At 41.7% G+C, this 21233-nt stretch overlaps 1 protein-coding gene across 2 annotated transcripts in view; it reads right to left on the reverse strand.

The window, feature by feature from the left end:
* The window catches only part of alcama (activated leukocyte cell adhesion molecule a), a 62110-nt gene that overhangs the window by 19440 nt on the left and 21437 nt on the right, over positions 1-21233 (reverse strand). For both annotated transcript variants that reach the window (XM_021563297.3, XM_021563296.3), the window contains exons 2-5: positions 17819-17925; positions 14645-14864; positions 13888-13952; positions 2833-2920 (exon numbers count right to left, since the gene is read on the reverse strand). In XM_021563297.3, coding sequence (XP_021418972.1) covers positions 2833-2920; positions 13888-13952; positions 14645-14864; positions 17819-17925 — 480 coding nt within the window. The remainder of the gene's footprint in view (positions 1-2832; positions 2921-13887; positions 13953-14644; positions 14865-17818; positions 17926-21233) is intronic.

Consider the following 21233-nt stretch of genomic DNA (forward strand, 5'->3'; position numbering starts at 1 on the left):
TCATTCCAACAAGAAGAATTGGGTCATATTTGGTTGATATGTTGATCAATGAGATTACAATCTATTTTCACCCCCTCAAAAAGACAGTTAAAAGTTTGTTGAATTTCTGAAGTGTTATCACTATGCTTTCAACCATCTAAAAGCATAACCAAATTCTAATGGAAAATCAACGTCAGATGTTTGTTTAATTTATTTTATTTAGCTAGGCAAGTCAGTTTAGAACAAATTCTTATTTTACAATGACAGCCTACCCCGGCCAAACCCTCACCTAACCTGGACGAAGCTGGGCCAATTGTGCGCCACCCTATACAGCCTGCAGTCAGCATGCCAACTGCACACTCCCTCAAAACTTGAGACATCTGTGGCATTGTGTTATAATACAAAACTGCACATTTTAGAGTGGCCAGCACAAGGTGAACCCGTTTAATAATCATGCTGTTTAATCAGCTCCTTGATACGCCACACCTGTCAGGGGGATGGATTATCTTGGCAAAGGAGAAATGCACCCTATCAGGGATGTACATTTTTTAAAATTTAACCAGGAAAGTCTGTTAAGAACAAATTCTTACTTTCAATGACAGCCTAGGAACATTGTGTTAACTGCCTTGTTCAGGGGCAAAACAACCAATTTTTAGCTTATCAGCTCGGGGATTTGATCTTGCAACCTTTCAGTTACTAGTCCAATGATCTAACCACTAGGCTACCTGCCACATGCACAGAATTTGAGAGAAATTAGCTTTTTGTGTGTATGGAACATTTCTGCTATCTTTTATTTCAGCTCATGAAACCTGGGACGAACACTACATGTTGAGTTTATATTTTTGTTCAGTGTACGTATGGTGCCGTCGGAAAGTATTCATACCCCTTGACTCATTTTGTTGTGCTACAGCCTGAATTCAAAATGAATTAAAGCATTTTTTCCCCTCACCCATCTACAAACAATACCACATAATGACAGTGAAAACGCATTTTTTTGTAATGTTTGCAGATGTATTGGAAATTAAATACAAACATCTAATTTACATAATTATTCACACCCCTGTCAATACTTTGTAGAAGCCCCTTTGGCAGTGATTAAAGCTGTGAATATTTAGAAGTAAGTCTATAATAGCTTTCCATACTTGGATTGTGCAACATTTGTCCATTATACTTTTCAAAATCTCTGTCAAATTGTTTGTTGATCATTGCTAGACAACTTTCAGGTCTTGCCATAGATTTTCAAGTAGATTTAACTCAAAACTCAACCACATTCACTGTCTTCTTGGTAAGCAAATCTAGTGTAGATTTGGCCTTGTGTTGTAGGTTATTTTCCTGCTGAAAGGATAATACATCTCTCAGTTTCTGGTGGAAAGCATACACAACCAGGTTTTCCCCTAGGATTTTGCCTGTGTTTAGATACATTACGTTAATTTTTTGTCCTGAAAAACTCCCCAGTCTTTAACGATTACAAGCATACCCATAACATGATGCAGCCACCACTATGCTTGAAAATATGGAGTGGTACTCAGTAATATTTTGTATTGTATTTTTTTAAAGTCAGCATTGGCCTCATGGTGAAGTCCCTGAGCGGTTTCCTTTCTCTCCGGCAACTGAGTTAGGAAGGACGCCTATATCTTTGTAGTGAGTGGGTGTATTGATACACCATCCAAAGTGAAATGAATAACTTCACCATGCTCAAAGGTTTATTCAATGTCTGTTTCTTTTGTAAAAAAAATTTTTTTTACCTCTCCACCAATAGGTGCCCTTCTTTGCGAGGCATTGGAAAACCTCCCTGGTCGATGTGGCTGAATCTGTGTTTGAAATGCACTGCTCGACTGATGGAGCTTACAGATAATTGCCTATGTTAAAACACTATTATTGCACACAGTGAGTCCATGCAAGCTATTTACATCGTTTCTCCTGTAATTATTTAGGCTTGCCATAACAAAGGGATTGAAGACTTATTGACTCAAGACATGTCAGCTTTCCATTTGTGATGAATTTTTTTACGTTTCTAAAAACATGACTCCAGTTTGACATTATGGGGTGGGGTATTGCGTGTAGGCCAGTGACATTTTTAAAAAACATTTAATCCATTTTAAATTCAGGCTGTAACACAACACCATTTTGAAAAAGTAAATGGGTCTGAATACTTTCTGAAAGCACTATCATGCATAAATCATCAGATAAATGTTTGTGATTTGGAAAATAACATATACTTAGTTTTACCTGCATTAAGTACCAATTTCAGTTCAACAAAAGGCTTTGACAGAGCCTGGTCAGCTGTGGGGGCAATATCATACACCACACCCCTTGTATGACACCCTTTGTTATGTCCAGAATTAAGAAATAAGTCATTTGGGACCCACAGAGTCGAAGGCTTTAGACAGGTCAATAAAAAGGGCTGCACGGTGATTCTTCTTATCCAAACAATTAAGAACATAATTTTAAACCAAAGTAGCCGCCGAGATGGTGCTATGAAATGGTCTGAAACCTGACTGGTGTACATTTAGAATACATTTCGTAGTTAAAAAAGGATCTAAGTTAAGTATTTACCAATGATTGTAGAATCTTTACTAGGCAAGAGAGTTTGGAAATGGGGCGATAATTATTTAGGTCACACTGGTACCAGAAATAATTGAAAGGTTAAACAGATGTTTTAAAAATACTACAATCAGAGGAGCAGAAAGCTGCAGCAAGAAAGGATCAAGCAAATCAGCCCCAGTGGATATTTCTACATAAATCTAGCAAAAGGTGTCACAAGTAGGGAGTTGTTGAAATGAAAACAAAGATTCAAAGACTGTTGTCTGACTGTTTGTGCGGCTGTTGGTGGGACAAGACGTGATGACATACTCTTTCCATCAGCCACCAGCAGCTTGCCGTTTTTGGACCACATGATTACGGCGGCAGGGTTTGCATCTGCGGCCGTACACACGCCTAGCTGAAAGAGACAAAAAACAACATAACAAATCAAACCAAAAGCAGCTCCGTTATTAAGAACTGGTTCCCTAGACACAGATTATTTTGGAGATCTTTTGGAGATTGAGAATGCTTTTTAATCCAGGACAAGGCTACTACATTTGTGTCCGGGGAACCAGCCCTAAGAGACTAAAGTGAAAGTGTACAGTCTATATATGGATGCACTGAGAGTTCATTGCTGAATCTCTATTCCTGGAGCCCAGTGGTTACTGTATGACGGTCAGAGTAAACAGCATTCAGGGGCATGACTAGAGAAACCGAGAGAACAAAGGAGACTAGTGCCCTTTAAATACTGGTGTCATGTGTCATTTCCTACCACACTGATAAAAGCTGAGTCATTGGTCCAGATAGCCAGATTCTTTCCACGTTATATGGTTGTTATATATCAGTCTATAATCTGCATATACCTGTGTAGAACCTGTGTATCTGCCCATTGAAATGTTTGTAGTACTTTGGAACATTTCCTGGTAATCGACCACGGTAGGAATGTTGATTATGACTGTATGCATTTATACAGTGAGCTCCAAAAGTATTGGGACAGTGAATTTTGTTGTTGTTGTCTTGGCTCTGTACTCCAGAACTTTAGATTTTAAATTATACAATGACTATGAGGTAAACAACATTTAAAAAATGATTTAACCTTTATTTAACTAGGCTAGTCAGTTAAGAACAAAGTCTTACTTACAATAACGGCCTACAACGGCCAAACCCTAACCCGGATGATGCTGGCCCAATTGTGCGCTGCCTTATGGGACTCCCAATCACGGCCGGTTGTAATACAGCCTGGAATCGAACCAGGATCTGTAGTGACAACTCTAGCACTGAGATGCAGTGCCTTAGACAGCTGTGCCACTCATTAAAGTGCAGACTGTCAGCTTTAATTTGAGGATTCTTTCATCCATATCGGGTGAACCGCTAAGAAATGTACAGCTCTTTTAGAGTATTGGGACAAATTCACTTATATGTGTAATAAAAAGTTAAGTATTTGATCCCATATTGATAGCACGCATCAAGCTTGTTACTCTAAAAATGTGTTGGATGCCATTCCTGTTTGTTTTGGTTGTGTTTCAGATTATTTTGTGCCCAATAGAATAGAATGGTAAATAATCTTTTGTGCCATTTTGGAGTCACTTTCATTGTAAATAAGAATATGTTTCGAAACACTTCTACATTAATGTGGATGCTACCATGATCACGGATAATCCTCAATGAATCATGAATAATAATGAGTGAGAAAGTTAGACGCACAAATATCATGCCCAAGACATGCTAACCTCTCACCATTACAATGACAGGGGAGATTAGCATTTTTTACTTATGATATAAAGGTTTTACTACTTTAATACACATATAAGTGGTCCCTTAAAATGGGGGGACGATGGGCAAAAAGTGCTGTAATTTCTAAACGGTTCATCCGATGTAAGACAATAACTTTAAATTAAAGCTGACAAATCCAAAACAAATGGTCACTGTCCCAATTTGGAGCTCACTGTAGATCTATAATAACAATCCTTATCGTTATCATGACAACATAAGGCTGTGATTACCTTTTCGATCGACTCCCCTACTATTACATTCCATTTTGGAAGAAAGTGGCCTGTCGGACTGATCTAAGGACATGTCATTTCCTGGAAATGGGATGGGCTGTATACCTGACAGGTACAGCTAGCTCCGGTCTAACCATGAAGGTTCTAAAAGTTTCACCGTGACAGTTGGCACCGGACTGCAGAGGCCTTATTTTAGCAACGCATCCCCAAACAAACACTGCCAACCTGGATCGGATGGAGAAAAATGAAGGCGCAAAAAGTCCATCACAGGAAAAGTGTGAGCCTCATCAATAAAGATGTGACACATTTGGTGATGTGCAGGCAACCGTGTGTGTGTGTGTGTGTGTGCGTGCATCCGCTAGGCAGGGGGATAAAGCTCAAAGTGGGTTGAGGAGTATTTGCAGGCTGTGTGAGCCACAGGCAGTGTAAATATGTCGGATGATGCATAGTTTCGGGCGTGTGGGGTGGCATGAGGAATCGAACCCCCCTCCAGAGGAGCGAGGCAGAAGGATGGAAGCGGGGGGCCCACTGGGCGGGCCGTCAACAGCAGATAATGGACAAGGCCCTAGGAAATAATCCTGCTACAATACATCATGCCACACCCCCCACCACTGGTGGCAGAGCTGCTGTTCACAACTTCATTAAATGTGTCTGTCTGTCCTAAAGAAACCCACACTCACACAAACCAGACACTAACAAATAACAGACATTATACAGGGCAGTGGGGATCTCCGTCTTCTGTGACACTAAAAAACGATCGGTTTTTAGACAGCAATAAGTCAAGGCTGTGAACCCTCACATGGCAGACATCTTTTGATGACACGCACGCACATGGTAACACCGTATATCAAGTCTGAAACTGGAGTGTTTTGGCTTTGAAGTGACTCACTGCTCTCGAAGTGAGCTGTCTGAGAAGGCGCTCCATTCCGTATGCATGTGCATGTTAGAGAGAGCGAGAGAGAGAGAGAGAACGAGTGTGAAAGCAAGTGAAAGAAAGAGCGTGAGAGAGAGAGAGCCCTTTGAACATGACATACCTCAGTGGGCGTTGTCTCAAAACAGAGTCCCCCCCACCTTTTCCTCTCCTTGGATACCATCCCTCAGTCTCTGCTAATACAAATACTGCAAGAAGTGGAACTACAACGAAAAAGAGTCTGGAACCAGTAAGCCTCCGCAACCAAATGGAAATCTCCAACACCACTGAAACCAGACACAAATCTCACAGGCACATGCACACACGCACATTATAATATTATCTATTATTATCAGACATAGTAACTAGGCACTACAATTTCATTCCATTCTTAAGTTTCTTAGACAAAAGGACAACCTCTTTTAATTCAGGTGTTGCAAAGTACAGTACCTATTTCTACATCATTCAAAGTCCTATTTTGACTCTAACTTCTGTAATTAGATTGGTGTATGAACCACGCATGCCTCACCTCATCCCTTTCACGGGCTATCAGTGTAGACGTCTTTCTCGCTTTCCGTCTCTCACACACAGACCAAAAGTGCAATAAGCTCTTCAATAATGTTTCAATTGTTAGGCGAGAATAGTAATAAAAAAGGCGACTCGAGATCCAAAAGAAATGTACATTGCATTCTGGTGGATTGACTCCCAACAGTTTACATCTACACTGAACAAAAATAAACGCAACATGCAAAAATGTCAAAGATTTTACTGAGTTACAGTTCATAAGGATATCAGTCAATTTAAATAAATTCATTAGGCCCTAATTTATAGGTTTCACAAGACTGGGAATACAGATACGCATCTGTTGGACACAGATACCTTTTTTAAAATGTAGGAGCGTGGATCAGAAAACCAGTCAGTATCTGATGTGACCACCATTGACTCAAGCAGCGCGACACATCTCCTTCGCATAGAGTTGATCAGGCTGTTGATTGTGGTCTGAGGAATGTTGTCCCACTCCTCTTCGATGTCTGTGCAAAGTTGCTGGATATTGGCGGGAACTGGAACACGCTGTCGTACACGTCAATCCAGAGCATCACAAACATGCTCGTCCTAGAATTGCAGGAAGTGTAATTGCTGCCTCACCATTGTGTTCCTGTCTCTGTCATTTCAGGTCACAACTTGTAGACTTGTTGACGTGCTGCTGTGCGGTTTGTTGCTAATGTTTTTTTGCTACCTGCCAACTTTACGGTTTTAACTTAAACAACCTTTTTCATTCAACTTTTTCATTCCGAATGCTTTATCTGGACATGGTTCGTCAGGACCTCCAACAGCCGAAGCTAAGTAGTAACATTAACATGATGCCTTCTAATTCGCGGTACTCATAGTATACAGGAGAACGATCGCCTTACAGCGAGGATAGCTGTGCTGCAAGCCCAGCTTCAGACGCAATCGTTAGGCAAGGGTAATTTCAGTGTAGGAAAGGATGAAACAGTGTCTGTGCCACCAGTACAGATTAGTAGTATAAATCCCCTCGCACGGTCCCCGCAGCCAGACAACTTTCTCATGGCTTCTGGAAGGAAATGCTGTAGGAATGCTCAACCTGTGTCGCTCATTCAGCCGACAAAAACTTTCAACCGGTTCTCCCCATTAAGCAATGAGTCGGAGTCAGAGTCCGAGTCTTCTCTGGTCTCTCCTCCTCCCGTTACGGGGTCTGAGCCTCCCACCATTAGCTCTGACAAATTTAACACCCAGTCATTGGTGACTCCATTACCCACAGTATTAGACATAAAACGAATCATCCAGCAATCATACACTGTTTGCCAGGGGGCAGGGATACCAACGTTAAGGCTAATATGAAGATGGTGCTGGCTAAAGCTAAAACTGGCAAGTATAGAGAGTATAGAGATATTGTTATCCACATCGGCACCAACAATGTTAGGATGAAACAGTCAGAGGTCACCAAGCTCAACATAGCTTCAGCGTGTAAATCAGCTAGAAAGATGTGTCGGCATCGAGTAATAGTCTCTGGCCCCCTCCCAGTTAGGGGGAGTGATGAGCTCTACAGCAGAGTCTCACAACTCAATCGCTGGTTGAAAACTGTTTTCTGCCCCTCCCAAAAGATAGAATTTGTAGATAATTGGCCCTCTTTCTCTTTCCCACAAATAGGACCAAGCCTGGCCTGTTGAGGAGTGACGGACTCCATCCTAGCTGGAGGGGTGCTCTCATCTTATCTATGAACATAGACAGGGTTCTAACTCCCCTAGCTCCACAATGGAATAGGGTGCAGGCCAGGTAGCCTGCAATGCTAACATTTATGATAGCAAATTTCAATAAAACATTTTTTTTAAATGACTGTATTTCGTCTTTTGAGCTTCTAGTCATGAAATCTATGCATCCTACTCAATCACTTTGTAAACTACTGTTTACAGGCCTCCTGGGCCATATACAGCGTTCCTCGCAGAGTTCCCTGAATTCCTATCGGATCTTGTAGTCATGGCAGATAATATTCTACTATTCTCTGACAACCCAAAGATTCCTAGATGCCCTTCCAGATTCCCTCCACCTACCCAAGGACATCGGAGTACAAACATCAGTTAACCACCTAACTGAAGAACTCAATTTAACCTTGCGTAATACCATAGATGCAGTCGCTTCCTAAAAACAAAAAACATTTGTCATAAGAAACTAGCTCCCTGGTATACAGAAAATACCCGAGCTCTGAAGCTTCCAGAAAATTTGAACAGAAATGGCGCCACACCAAACTGGAAGTCTTCCAACTAGCTTGGAAAGACAGTACCGTGCAGTACCGAAGAGCCTTCACTGCTGCTCCATCATCCTATTTTTACAACTTAATTGAGGAGAATAAGAGCAATCCCAAATGTATTATTGACACTGTCAGAAAGCTAACTAAAAAGCAGCATTCCCCAAGAGAGGGTGGCTTTCACTTCAGCAGTGTTAAATTCATGAACTTCTTTGACGAAAAGATCATGATCATTAGAAGGCATATTACGGACTCCTCTTTAAATATGCGTATTTCTCCAAAGCTCAGTTGTCCCGAGTCTGCACAATACTGCCAGGACCTAGGATCAAGAGAGACGCTCAAGTGTTTTAGTACTATATCTCTTGACATATTGATGAAAATGGTCTTGGCCTCTAAATCTTCAAGCTGCATACTGGACCTTATTCCAACTAAATTATTGAAAGAGCTGCTTCCTGTGCTTGGCCCTCCTATGTTGAATGTAATAAATGGCTCTCTATTTATCGGATGTGTACCAAACTCATTAAAAGTGTCAGTAATAAAGCCTCTCCTGAAAAAGCCAAACCTTGACCAAGAAAATATAAAAAACAAAAAAATCGGCCTATATCAAATCTCCCATTCCTCTCCAAAAAATTTGAAGAAGCTGTTGCGCATTAACTCACTGTCTTCTTGAAGACGATGTATACAAAAACGCTTCAGTCTGGTTTTAGACCCCATCATAGCACTGAGACTGCACTTGGTCTACATGGACAAGTTCTGGCCTGGTTTAGATCTTATCTGTCAGAAAGATATCATTTTGTCTCTGTGGATGATTTGTGTTCTGACATATCAACTGTAAATTCCGATGTTCCTCAAGGTTCCGTTTTAGGACCACTATTGTTTTCAATATATATTTTACCTCTTGGTGACGTCAGTCGGAAACATAATGTTAACTTTCACTGCTATTTGGATGATACACAGCTGTACATTGATGAAAGACCCAAAATTGCCCTCCCTGGAAGCCTGTGTTCAAACATAAGGAAGTGGATGGCGGCAAATGTACTTTTAAACTCGGACAAAACAGAGACGCTAGTTCTAGGTCCCAAGAAACAATGAGATCTTCTGTTGGATCTGACAATTAATCTTGATGGTTGTACAGTCATCTCAAATAAAACCTTGGCGCTACTCTGGACCCTTATCTCTCTTTTGCCGAACATATCAAGAATATTTCAAGGACAGCATTTTTCCATTGTCGTATCATTGCAAAAATCTGTCCAAAAATTATGCAGAATAATTCATCCATGCTTTTGTCACTTCTAGATTAGACTACTGCAATGCTCTACTTTCCGGTTACCCGGATAAAGCAGTAAATAAATACAGCTGCTAGAATCTTGACTTGAACCAAAAGATTGGATCATATTACTCCAGTGCTAGCCTCCCTACACTGGCTTCCTGTTGAGGGCTGATGTCAAGGTTTTATTGCTAACCTACAAAGCACTACATGGGTTTGCTCCTACCCATCTTTACGATTTGGTCCTGCCGTACACACCTACACGTACGCTACGGTCACAAGACGCAGGCCTCCTTACTGTCCCTAGAATTTCTAAGCAAACAGCTGGAGGCAGGGCTTTCTCCTATAGAGCTCCATTTTTATGGAATGGCCTGCCTATCCATGTGAGACGCAGACTCGGTCTCAACCATTAAGTCTTTATTGAAGACTCATCTCTTCAGTAGGTCCTATGATTGAGTGTAGTCTGGCCCAGGGGTGTGAAGGTGAACGGAAAGGCACTGGAGCGACGAACCGCCCTTGCTGTCTCTGCCTGGCCAGTTCCTCTCTCTCCACTGAGATTCTCTGCCTCTAATCCTATTACAGGGGCTGAGTCACTGGCTTACTGGTGCTCTTCCATGCCGTCCCTAGAGGGGTGCGTCACTTGAGTGGGTTGAGTCACTGACGTGATCTTCCTGTCTGGGTTGGTGCCCCCCTCGGGTTTGTGCTGTGGGGGAGGTCTTCGTGTGTCATTCTCTGTCTTGTCTCAGAATAGTAGGTTGGTGGTTGAAGATATTCTTCATGTGGTGTGAGGGCTGTGCCTTGGCAAAATGGGTGGGGTTATATCCTGCCTTTGGCCCTGTCCGAGGCTATCATCGGGTGGGCCACAGTGTCTCCCAACCCCTCCTGTCTTAGCCTCCAGTATTTATGCTGCAATAGTTTGTGTCGGGGGACTAGGGTCAGTCTGCTATATCTGGAATATTTCTCATGTCTTATCCGGTGTCCTGTGTGAATTTAAGTATGCTCCCTCTAATTCTCTCTCTCTATCTCTCGGAGGACCTGAGCCCTAGGACCATGCCTCAGGACTAACTGGCCTGATGACTCCTTGCTGTCCCCAGTCCACCTGGTCGTGCTGCTGCTATGAACGTTTGAACATCTTGGCCATGTTCTGTTATAAGCTCCACCCGGCACAGCCAGAGAGGACTGGCCACCCCTCAGAGCCTGGTTCCTCTCTAGGTTTCTTCCTAGGTTCTGGCCTTTCTAGTGAGTTTTTCCTAGCCACCGTGCTTCTACATCTGCATTGCTTGCTGTTTGGGTTTTTAGACTGGGTTTCTGTACAGCACTTTGTGACATCGGCTGATGTAAAAAGGTCTTTATAAATACATTTGATTGATTGATTGCACAATGGGTGACATGCCTGGTGAGTATGTAGGCCATGCTAAAAACTGGGCAATTTTCTGTGCATTATGCTGAAACATGAGATGATGGCGGCGGATGAATGGCAAGACAGAGAGGAAGTGGATAGAGTCAAAGTTGCAGGACCATTATCATATTCTGAGAGAGCAACTTGGCATATATAACAAGTCAATTAGAAATGCCAGACGGGCTCATTTTTCTAACTTGATCACTATTAATCAGAATCATTTGAGAGTGCTCTTCTCGACCATTGATGATCTGATAAATCCTACCCCATATTTCAGAGATAAGATAACAAACATTATGCTGGGTATCAGTCAAGCAAGACTTGATGAGAAGTTTGATGATATGTGCCCTAGCCTACCACGCAAAGGCGCTATGGATTTATTGTCCCTGGTTGACACAAACATGTTCGGGAAAGTGATATCACATTCACAACTTAAGCCTTCTAACTGCCTTCTCGATCCGATCCCCACCAATTTCTTCAAAACAGTTTTTACATATCTAAATAAGTGCAAGCTATTGTTTATCATTCCCTGTTCACAGGCACTTTGCCCACAGCACTAAAAACTTCTAACTTGAAACCCCTTCTGAAGAAAATTAATCTTGATTCTTCAGCTCTTAGCAATTTTCAGCCAATCTCCAACCTTCCATTCTTAAGCAAAATTCTGGAGAAATTGGTTTTCATACAGCAAAATTATTTTTTAAGTGCCAACTGTATTTTTTAAAAATTCCCAATCTGGTTTTCAGGCCCACCACAGCACAGAGACAGCCTTAGTTAAAGTAGTAAATTATCTTTAAGCCAACACAGATGCCAAACAGCTCTATGTCCTTGTGCTTCATTTGACACTGTTGACCATGATGTCCATCTGGACAGACTGGAGAGGTGGGTTGGTCTAAATTGGTTTAGGACCTATTTAGAGGAAGTGGATAGAGTCAAAGTTGCAGGACCATTATCATATTCTGAGAGAGCAACTTGGCATATATAACAAGTCAATTAGAAATGCCAGACGGGCTCATTTTTCTAACTTGATCACTATTAATCAGAATCATTTGAGAGTGCTCTTCTCGACCATTGATGATCTGATAAATCCTACCCCATATTTCAGAGATAAGATAACAAACATTATGCTGGGTATCAGTCAAGCAAGACTTGATGAGAAGTTTGATGATATGTGCCCTAGCCTACCACGCAAAGGCGCTATGGATTTATTGTCCCTGGTTGACACAAACATGTTCGGGAAAGTGATATCACATTCACAACTTAAGCCTTCTAACTGCCTTCTCGATCCGATCCCCACCAATTTCTTCAAAACAGTTTTTACATATCTAAATAAGTGCAAGCTATTGTTTATCATTCCCTGTTCACAGGCACTTTGCCCACAGCACTAAAAACTTCTAACTTGAAACCCCTTCTGAAGAAAATTAATCTTGATTCTTCAGCTCTTAGCAATTTTCAGCCAATCTCCAACCTTCCATTCTTAAGCAAAATTCTGGAGAAATTGGTTTTCATACAGCAAAATTATTTTTTAAGTGCCAACTGTATTTTTTAAAAATTCCCAATCTGGTTTTCAGGCCCACCACAGCACAGAGACAGCCTTAGTTAAAGTAGTAAATTATCTTTAAGCCAACACAGATGCCAAACAGCTCTATGTCCTTGTGCTTCATTTGACACTGTTGACCATGATGTCCATCTGGACAGACTGGAGAGGTGGGTTGGTCTAAATTGGTTTAGGACCTATTTAACAGGTTGAGTCTTTTGTCACCTTTGGTGAACATAACTCAGAGAAAATGCATATCACATGTGGCATTCCATAAGGTTTGATTTTGGTTTGGGTACTGTTCAGTTTATATATGTTACCCCTTGGCAGTGTTATCAGAAAGCAGAGCATTGATTTTCACTGCTACGCAGATGATACACAACTTTACGTTTCTGTGTCTCCTGAGGATTTTAGCGCCACGGATAAATGATTAGACTGTTTTAGTGATTTAAATACATGGATGGCTCACAACTTCCTCCAGCTAAATCAAGACAAGGCTGAGGTACTTATTGTTGGAGCCAAAGCACAGAGAGAGAATCTGGCAGCACATTTTAATTCACGGGCAATAAAGATAAAACACCAGGTAAAAAAACGAGGTGTTATTTTAGAACATTTTAGAACTACATTAGGAATGTGACCAAAATAGCTTTTTACCACCTGAGAAACATTGCCTAGGTGCGGTCATTTCTCTCTCAGGCTGACACAGAGAAACTCCTCCATGCTTTTATTACAGCAGGCTTGACTACTATAATGCTCTCCTGTTTGGTCTACTCAAACAAGCCATTGGTCAACTGCAAAACATACCGAATACTGCAGCAAGGGTACTGATCAAGAACAGAAGGAGAGCACACATTACAGTTTGTGCAGAAATTTTTCGGTTGTGCAAACCCAGTTTCATCAGCGAGACGGGTGGCTGGTCTCAGACCATCCCGTAGGTGAAGAAGCTGGATGTGGAGGTCCCTGGGCTGGCGTGGTTTCATGTGGTCTGCAGTTGTAAGGCCGGTTGGACGTACTGCCTTATTCAATAAAACAACTTTGGATGTAGCTTATGGTAGAGATATTAACATTAAATTCTCTGGCAACAGCTCTGGTGGACATTCCTGCAGTCAGCATGCCAATTACACGCTCACTCAAAACTTGAGACATCTGTGGCACTGTGTTGTGTGACAAAACTGCACATCTTAGAGTGGCCTTTTATTGTCCCCAGCACAAGCTGCACCTGTGTAATGATCATGCTGTTTAATCAGCTTCTGGATATGCCACACCTGTCAGGTGGATGGATTATCTTGGCAAAAGAGAAATGCTCACTAACAGATGTAAACAAATGTGTTTACATTTTAGGGAAATAAGCTTTTGTGCATATGGAACATTAATGGGATCTTTTATTTCAGCTCATGAAACATGGGACCAACACTTTTAATGTTGTGTTGATATTTCGTTCAGTATTTATAGTTGGTGAGTTGGGGAAAAAAGTCTGCTATGTTCTGTGTTAAATGTGTTCTACTTACCGACGTCAGTTTGCCGTTCTCCAGCTCTTTGGCTTTGTCTTTTATCTGTGGTGGCAACGGCTTCTCTGCAAAAACGATAAACAATAAACCCGTGAATAATGTAAATGCTCTACTCAATGCTCAAATTTAACCAGTAATACTACTACATAGTGTAATGAGTGGATGACGTAGGCTGGACTTATGGTTGGTTGGCAATATGGCAACAAGTTGCATAGAATTAGTACTACATTCTCTATGGAAATAAATCCATCTATACACTCTCATCCTGCCTTCAGTGTGGTGTCTGACAACCCCACGAAACCAGGCCTGAAGGTTCCCTTGAAAAAGGTAATGTCCCTAACTCTGTAATGCTCCCCTGTGATTCACTGAGACACACACATAAGACAATGTTTCGATCAGGATCGTATATATTTGTTTTTTCTGCCTGCGCCTATAGGCTATCCCCGAAGCAGAAGTGACCTCCCAAGGGAGAACAGGTTTGTCTAAGTGAAGCGAAACCTTGTACCTGTGCATCTCCATCAAAAAGTTTGTAACTTTTCTAGACTTTGAATATGTCATCCAGTGCCTAGGGAGACATGTTTTTACATTAAGTGTCATCACAGCTTCCACTTTAGGTCTGAGATTAAATGTTGATTTCAATCCACCCACTATTTTGAATCTTTTCAAAGGCTTCTCAAGCTCGCCACAACAAGGGGAAGCTTTAAGATACATCCATTTTATTTTGTACCTAATGAACCCAGATGTAGCTACTACTTACTGTGGACCAAGACGTCGACAGGGTGCTCGTCCAGGTTGGAGCCGTACACAACCATGCAGGTGAAGGTCCTCTGGTCCACCAGGGAACCCCCCTGGATCATGAGGCTGGAGTTGGCCGCGATGGTCACTCGGTCCTTGTAGCCGTCCATGGCCTGGATCTGGGCCTGCTCCTTGTGCGCCTGCTTAACCAAGAGGTCTCCGGAGGTGCCGTCATCCATCTTCTGATTTGAGCAAAGCCACAGAGGACCGTCACGTTAAGTTTCACAGTCAGACTTCAGCAATTCATCAGACACTTTCATCTTGAGCCAGATTTGTACACAGATTTGTGTTGACCTTGAGTCAAGAGTAGCCTTCACTGTAATTGTTTTAATGTATTTTATGTACAGTACCAGTCCAAAGGTTGGACACCTACTCATTCTAGTTTTTTTTTACGTTTACTATTTTCTACATTGTAGAATAATAGCGAAGACATCAAAGCTATCAAATAACCCATATGGAATCATGTAGTAACCAAAAAGGTGTTAAACACATAAAAAAATATTTCATTTAAGATTATTCAAAGTAGCTAGCCTTTGCCTTGATGACAGCTTTGCACACTCTTGGCATTCTCTCAACCAGCTTCATGAGCGAGTCACATGGAATGCATTTCAATTAACAGGTGTGCCTTGTTAAAAGATAATTTGTGGAATTCCTTGCCTTTTTAATGCGTTTGAGACAATCAGTTAGGTAGGGGTGGTATACAGAAGATTGCCCTATTTGGTAAAAGACCAAGTCCATATTATGGCAAGAACAGCTCAAATAAGCAAAGAGAAACGACAGTACATCATTACTTTAAGACATGAAGGTCAGTCAATCTGAAAAATGTCAAGAACTTTGAAAGTTTCTTCAAGTACAGACTCAAAACCATCAACTGTCTCTCATGAGGACCGCCCCAGGAAAGGAAGACCCAGTTACCTCTGCTGCAGAGGATAAGTTCATTAAGAGTTACCATTAAGAGTTACCAGCCTCAGAAATTGCAGCCCAAATAAATGCTCCACAGACAATCAATCAGATTCCAATGGGCTACAAGACCATCGCCAAGCAACTTGGTGAGAAGGTGACAACAGTTGGTGCGATTATTCGCAAATGGAAGAAACACAAAATAACTGTCAATCTCCCTCTGCCTGGGGCTCCATGCAAGATCTCACCTCGTGGAGTTAAAATGATCATGAGAACAGTGAGGAATCAGCCCAGAACTACACGGAGGATCAGCTGGGATTAGACCAAAGTCACCAAGAAAACAATTGGTAACACAGTATGCCGTGAAGGACTGAAATCCTGCAGCCCCCGCAAGGTCCCCCTGTTCAAGAAAGCACATATACATGCCCATCTGAAGTTTGCCGATGAACATCTGAATGATTCAGAGGACAACTGGGTGAAAGTGTTGTGGACAGATGAGACCAAAATGGAGCTCTTTGGCATCAACTCAACTCGCCGTGTTTGGAGGAGGAGGAATGCTGCCTATATGACCCCAAGAACATCATCCCCACCGTCAAACATGGAGGTGGAAACATTATGCTTTGGGGGTGTTTTTCTGCTAAGGGGACAGGACAACTTCACCGCATCAAAGGGACGATGGACGGGGCCATGTACCGTCAAATCTTGGGTGAGAACCTCCTTCCCTCAGCCAGGGCATTGAAAATGGGTCGTGGATGAGTATTCTATCATGACAATGACCCAAAACACACGGCCAAGGCAACAAAGGAGTGGCTCAAAAAGAAGCACATTAAGGTCCTGGAGTGGCCTAGCTAGTCTCCAGACCTTAATCGCATAGAAAATCTGTGGAGGGAGCTGAAGGTTCGATTTGCCAAACGTCAGCCTCGAAACCTTAATGACTTGATGAAGATCTCCAAAGAGAGGATTGGACAAAATCCCTCCTGCGATGTGTGCAAACCTGGTGGCCAACTACAAGAAATGTCTGACCTCTGTGATTGCCAACAAGGGTTTTGCCACCAAGTACTAAGTCATGTTTTGCAGAGGGGTCAAATACTTATTTCCCTCATTAAAATGCAAATCAATGTTTAACATTTTTGACATGCGGTTTTCTGGATTTTTTTGTTGTTATTCTGTCTCTCACTGTTCAAATAAACCTACCATTAAAATTATAGACTGATCATTTCTTTGTCAGTGGGCAAACGTACAAAATCAGCAGGGGATCAAATATTTTTTTCCCTGACTGTAGATGGATATAATTACTTTTAGCACAGACATTGCCATTTAGGTCTTCCAATATTTAAAAGTCAACTGGGTGGGGATTCCTATGGGCTGGAACTGCTCAGACAATGCACTCAGAGAGCATAGGGGCTAGGAGATTTATTTAATCCGCAATTAAATTTAAAGGCAGACTGCATTCACAATAAACACTGCATGTCGGCTAAATCGGAAATGATCTTCACATTTCTATCACAGAATCTAACATTTCAAGACCAAGATTTATACCAGGATATTGGTCCCAAAATACAAACCCAGACTCAGTGAGTAGAGACCATGACAAGTTAAATACTAAATTGATGTGGTCTCAAGAGTCCATCGGCCCTTTCTTCAATTGTAAGAAACTCAAGTAGAGTAAACTTGAGTATAATACAGTACAGCACAGTAAAGTACAGTACATTTTTTTGAGAAAGATGTTTAAAAATAAACTACTAATTAGATCATTATCATTCAATGTAATAATAGAAGAACTCAAGATGTTCTATTGAAATAAAAAATATATATATAATGAATTGATTCATTCTCAATTATGAATTTTAGGAGTTAGGGTTTGGGACAGCCACTTCTCAATATAAATAGGTGTATAAAAAATTACTTTGGATGAATTAAAAAAAAATAATATGTATGTGGATTGGATTGAATTACAACATATGAGATTTAACCGTTTTTTTTAAATAGTTTTTTGGGGAGTGGAACAGGGTTTCAACCACCAAAAACGTGTTCAGTCTCTAGGCGCTGTCTAGACCGCCTCATTAATGATTCATTACGGTTGTTGTCATGTTCTCTTGGATAATAATCATGTGGAATGTGTGTGTGTTAAATGTGCTGATTTAAAATCTGTTTGTTTGACTTCAGCTTTTGGATGACCTACATCTGTATCTGGAACAGACAATGGGAGACAAATGACAGTAAAAAGACGACTTACATATTTCCATTTAGTGAAGATAAGATCCACTGGCTTGGCAGCTCCATTATTGCACGGCACTTCGATCGTCTCTCCGTACAAGCCTATCACAGTTACTGTGCTACGAACTGAAAAACAAAAAATTAAAGAATATGTTGAAAGTGCAACACAGGATTTTCCACAAAAAATGGCATTGTAATTTCAGAAAATGTCCATAATATACATACACTATATATACAAAAGCATGTGGGGACCCCTTCAAATTAGCTGATTCAGCTATTTCAGCCACACTCCTTGCTGACAGGTGTATAACGTCGAGCACAAAGCCATGCAATCTCCATAGACAAACATTGGCAATACAATGGCCTTACTGAAGAGCTCAGTCACTTCCAACGTGGCACCGTCATAGGTTTCCAAAAATTTAATTTGTAAAATTTCTGCCCTGCTAGAGATACCCCGGTCAACTGTAGGTGCTGTTATTTGTGAAGTGTAAACGTCTAGGAGCAACAGCAGCTCAGCCTCGAAGTGGTAAGCCACACAAGCTCACAGAACCACCACGTAGTGCGTAAAACATTGTCTGTCCCCCGTTGCAACACTCACTACGAAGTTCCAAACTGTCTCTGGAAGCAATGTCAGCATAATAACTGTTTGTAGGGAGCTTAATGAAATGGGTTTCCATGGCCAAGTAACCACAGACAAGCCTAAGATCACGATGCGCAATGCCAACTGTCAGCTGGGGTGGTGTAAAGCTTGCCTCCATTGGACTCTGGAGCAGTGAAAACGCGTTCTTTGGAGTGATGAATTGTGCTTCATCAGCTGGCAGTCTGACGGACAAATCTGGGTTTTGCATAATGGCAATTGTAAAGTTAAGTGGAGGAGGAATAATGGTCTGCGTCTATTTTTGATGGTTCGGGCTAGGCCCCTTACTTCCAGTGAAGGGAAATCTTAACACAATTCTGTGCTTCCAACTTTGTGGCAACAGTTTGGGGAAAGCCCTTTCCTGTTTCAGCAGGACAATGCACCCGTGCACAAAGCGAGGTCTATACAAAAATGGTTTGTTGAGATCGGTGTGGAAGAACTTGACTGGTATGCACAGAGCCCTGACCTCAACCCCATCGGGATTAATTGGAAAGCAGACTGCAAGCTAGGCCTAATCACCTAAATCAGTGCCCAACTTCATTAATGCTCTTGTGGCTGAATGGAAGCAAGTCCCTGCAGCAATGTTCCAACATCTAGAGGAAAGCTTTCCCAGAAGAGAGGAGGCTGTTATAGCAGCAAAAGGGGGACCAACTCCATATTAATGTCCATGACTTTGGAATGAGATGTTCGACAAGCAGGTGTCCACATACTTTTGGTCATGTAGCGTATCTGGCGCGAATAGTGGAATGATAGTGTTTCACAGTATTACTTACCCACCAGTGTTGTGATTGGCTGTGATATTCGCCTATTGATTTATCCTGCCGGAGCGGCATCTGCTGTCAAACTGAGAAGGCTGTTCTGACTTTGGGGCTGTGTTATCTAGTGGAAATCACTAATTTCCTGGTTGCAAAAATTCTACACTGTTCGCTCAATTTCAGTTTATGTGAGAAAACAAGCACTGAATAGTGAAGGGAATCATTGTACCATCTAGATTCCTGTAAAATATCTTTACAATAACAAATATAGTTTTAACAGCTGTTTGAAGCTGATGGACAAAAACCACTATGGAAGCTGGTGGACCTAAACCGAAGGTAACTTTCGTTTTGCTCCCAGATTGACAACAGATGCCACTCCAGCGGTAGAAATCAATAGGCAAATATCACAGTCAAACAGTACACTGGCTGGTAAGTATTACTGTGAAACAATATAATTTAATGCAAAAATTGTGTGTGCAAATCCTATGTGTAGCACCTTCCCAACCAAACAGTTCCCATTTCAAAGTGCTTCTCTGTGAGTAATATGTGACAGTGGTAAGCTAGGGTCCAACACCCCGACGAGGCAGCTGAGCCACACTGCCATCCGTAACCATTTCTTTCCAGGAAAACAGCAGGCCCTATGGTAGAGGTTGCCATGGTGACAATGAGGCCCCGCCAGGCAGTGAGTTGGACAGCTTTAGGAGAGGAGATGAATGGCACAGGTCACAGGGAGCAGGACTGGAGGGATCTTCTCGCTCCAACCACTTCTATAGGTTCCTTGCTTTTATGCCAAAGAAGCAGAGCAAGGCAGAGTTCAAATTCTGGTCATACCAAAGCAATAAGCTATTGGAAATCCCAACACAAATCAACAGTACACAGACAAAGTGGCATTTGCACTTGCCTAAGTAGCCTCATGTTCCCATTCTATTTACACTCTCAATATCCCATGCATAAGTGTATTACGGTGCTGATGAAGAAAATAGGCGCATGTGATTTTGGTCACTTAATATAAGACATGAGGTACAAGACAATTCAGCACAGAGCTTATAGTTAAGAGTACTCTAAATATAACTGCTAAAATGCACAAGAGCCAATTGAGGAAGTGGTGTGAGTGTCTGACTCAAGGTCCCTTCAATAAGTTCATTGTTTGAGTCAAAGATATACATCAAACTTTATTGCTTGGAATTTGAGAAGACGCTAACCTTTCAAAGTGAGTATGTGAGAGGGACTCAAAATGGATTCTAACCAACTGTTTTTCTCCTAATTCCACTTACACAAAATAAAACGTATTTCACAAAATAGAAGACCTTGACATTTTCCAGACCTGGCTCAAAATGTTCTTTCGAAATACTTTAGGTGCACTTGATGAATGTAGCGAACCGGGAATGCTGGTCTGGTTTGAACAGCCCAGTCTCATCCGAGAATTAAATGAAGCTGCCCTCTGATAACCCCATGCTGAGCTGTCTGGAATTGGAGGGAAAAATCTCCAAGTATGATAGGAGCAGCTTGTGCAGTCAGCCTAGTGCTCCATGTAAGCCCATGAAAGTGTGTGCATTCAAATAAAAATAAAATACTCTCCGACTAGTAACTGCCCTTCCTCAAAAACAAACCCTGGCAACTCATTCTGACCTGCAGCAATGGGGTTGTTCCCAGTGGTTTAAAACGGGTTGAATCAATGTTGCTTCCACGTCATTTCCACGTGTGATGACGTTAAATCAACGTGGGAAACTAATAGGATTTGTAAAAACTCAAAACGTAAGGGCATTTGTCTTTTTTTTTTTTTTTTACCCAACGTTTAACTAAATCCAATGACCTGGTGAAGTGTTTTGTTCATTTCACGTTGAACTCACGTTAGTTGACGACTCAACCAAATGTAAATCAAAACTAGACGTTGAACTGATGTCTGTGCCCAACGGATTTGCTCTGGCTGAGAAGTGCTATGGTTGTTATCTTGTACAGGTGATTGAATGCTTTTGACCTGGGAACAGATGTTTATTTCCATGGCCTATACCCTTTAAACTACTTCCTCAAGCGCATACTAT

The sequence above is a fragment of the Oncorhynchus mykiss genome, chromosome 15, assembly GCF_057628025.1.
Source record: "Oncorhynchus mykiss isolate SJ-2025 chromosome 15, ASM5762802v1, whole genome shotgun sequence".
Classification (NCBI taxonomy): domain Eukaryota; kingdom Metazoa; phylum Chordata; class Actinopteri; order Salmoniformes; family Salmonidae; genus Oncorhynchus; species Oncorhynchus mykiss.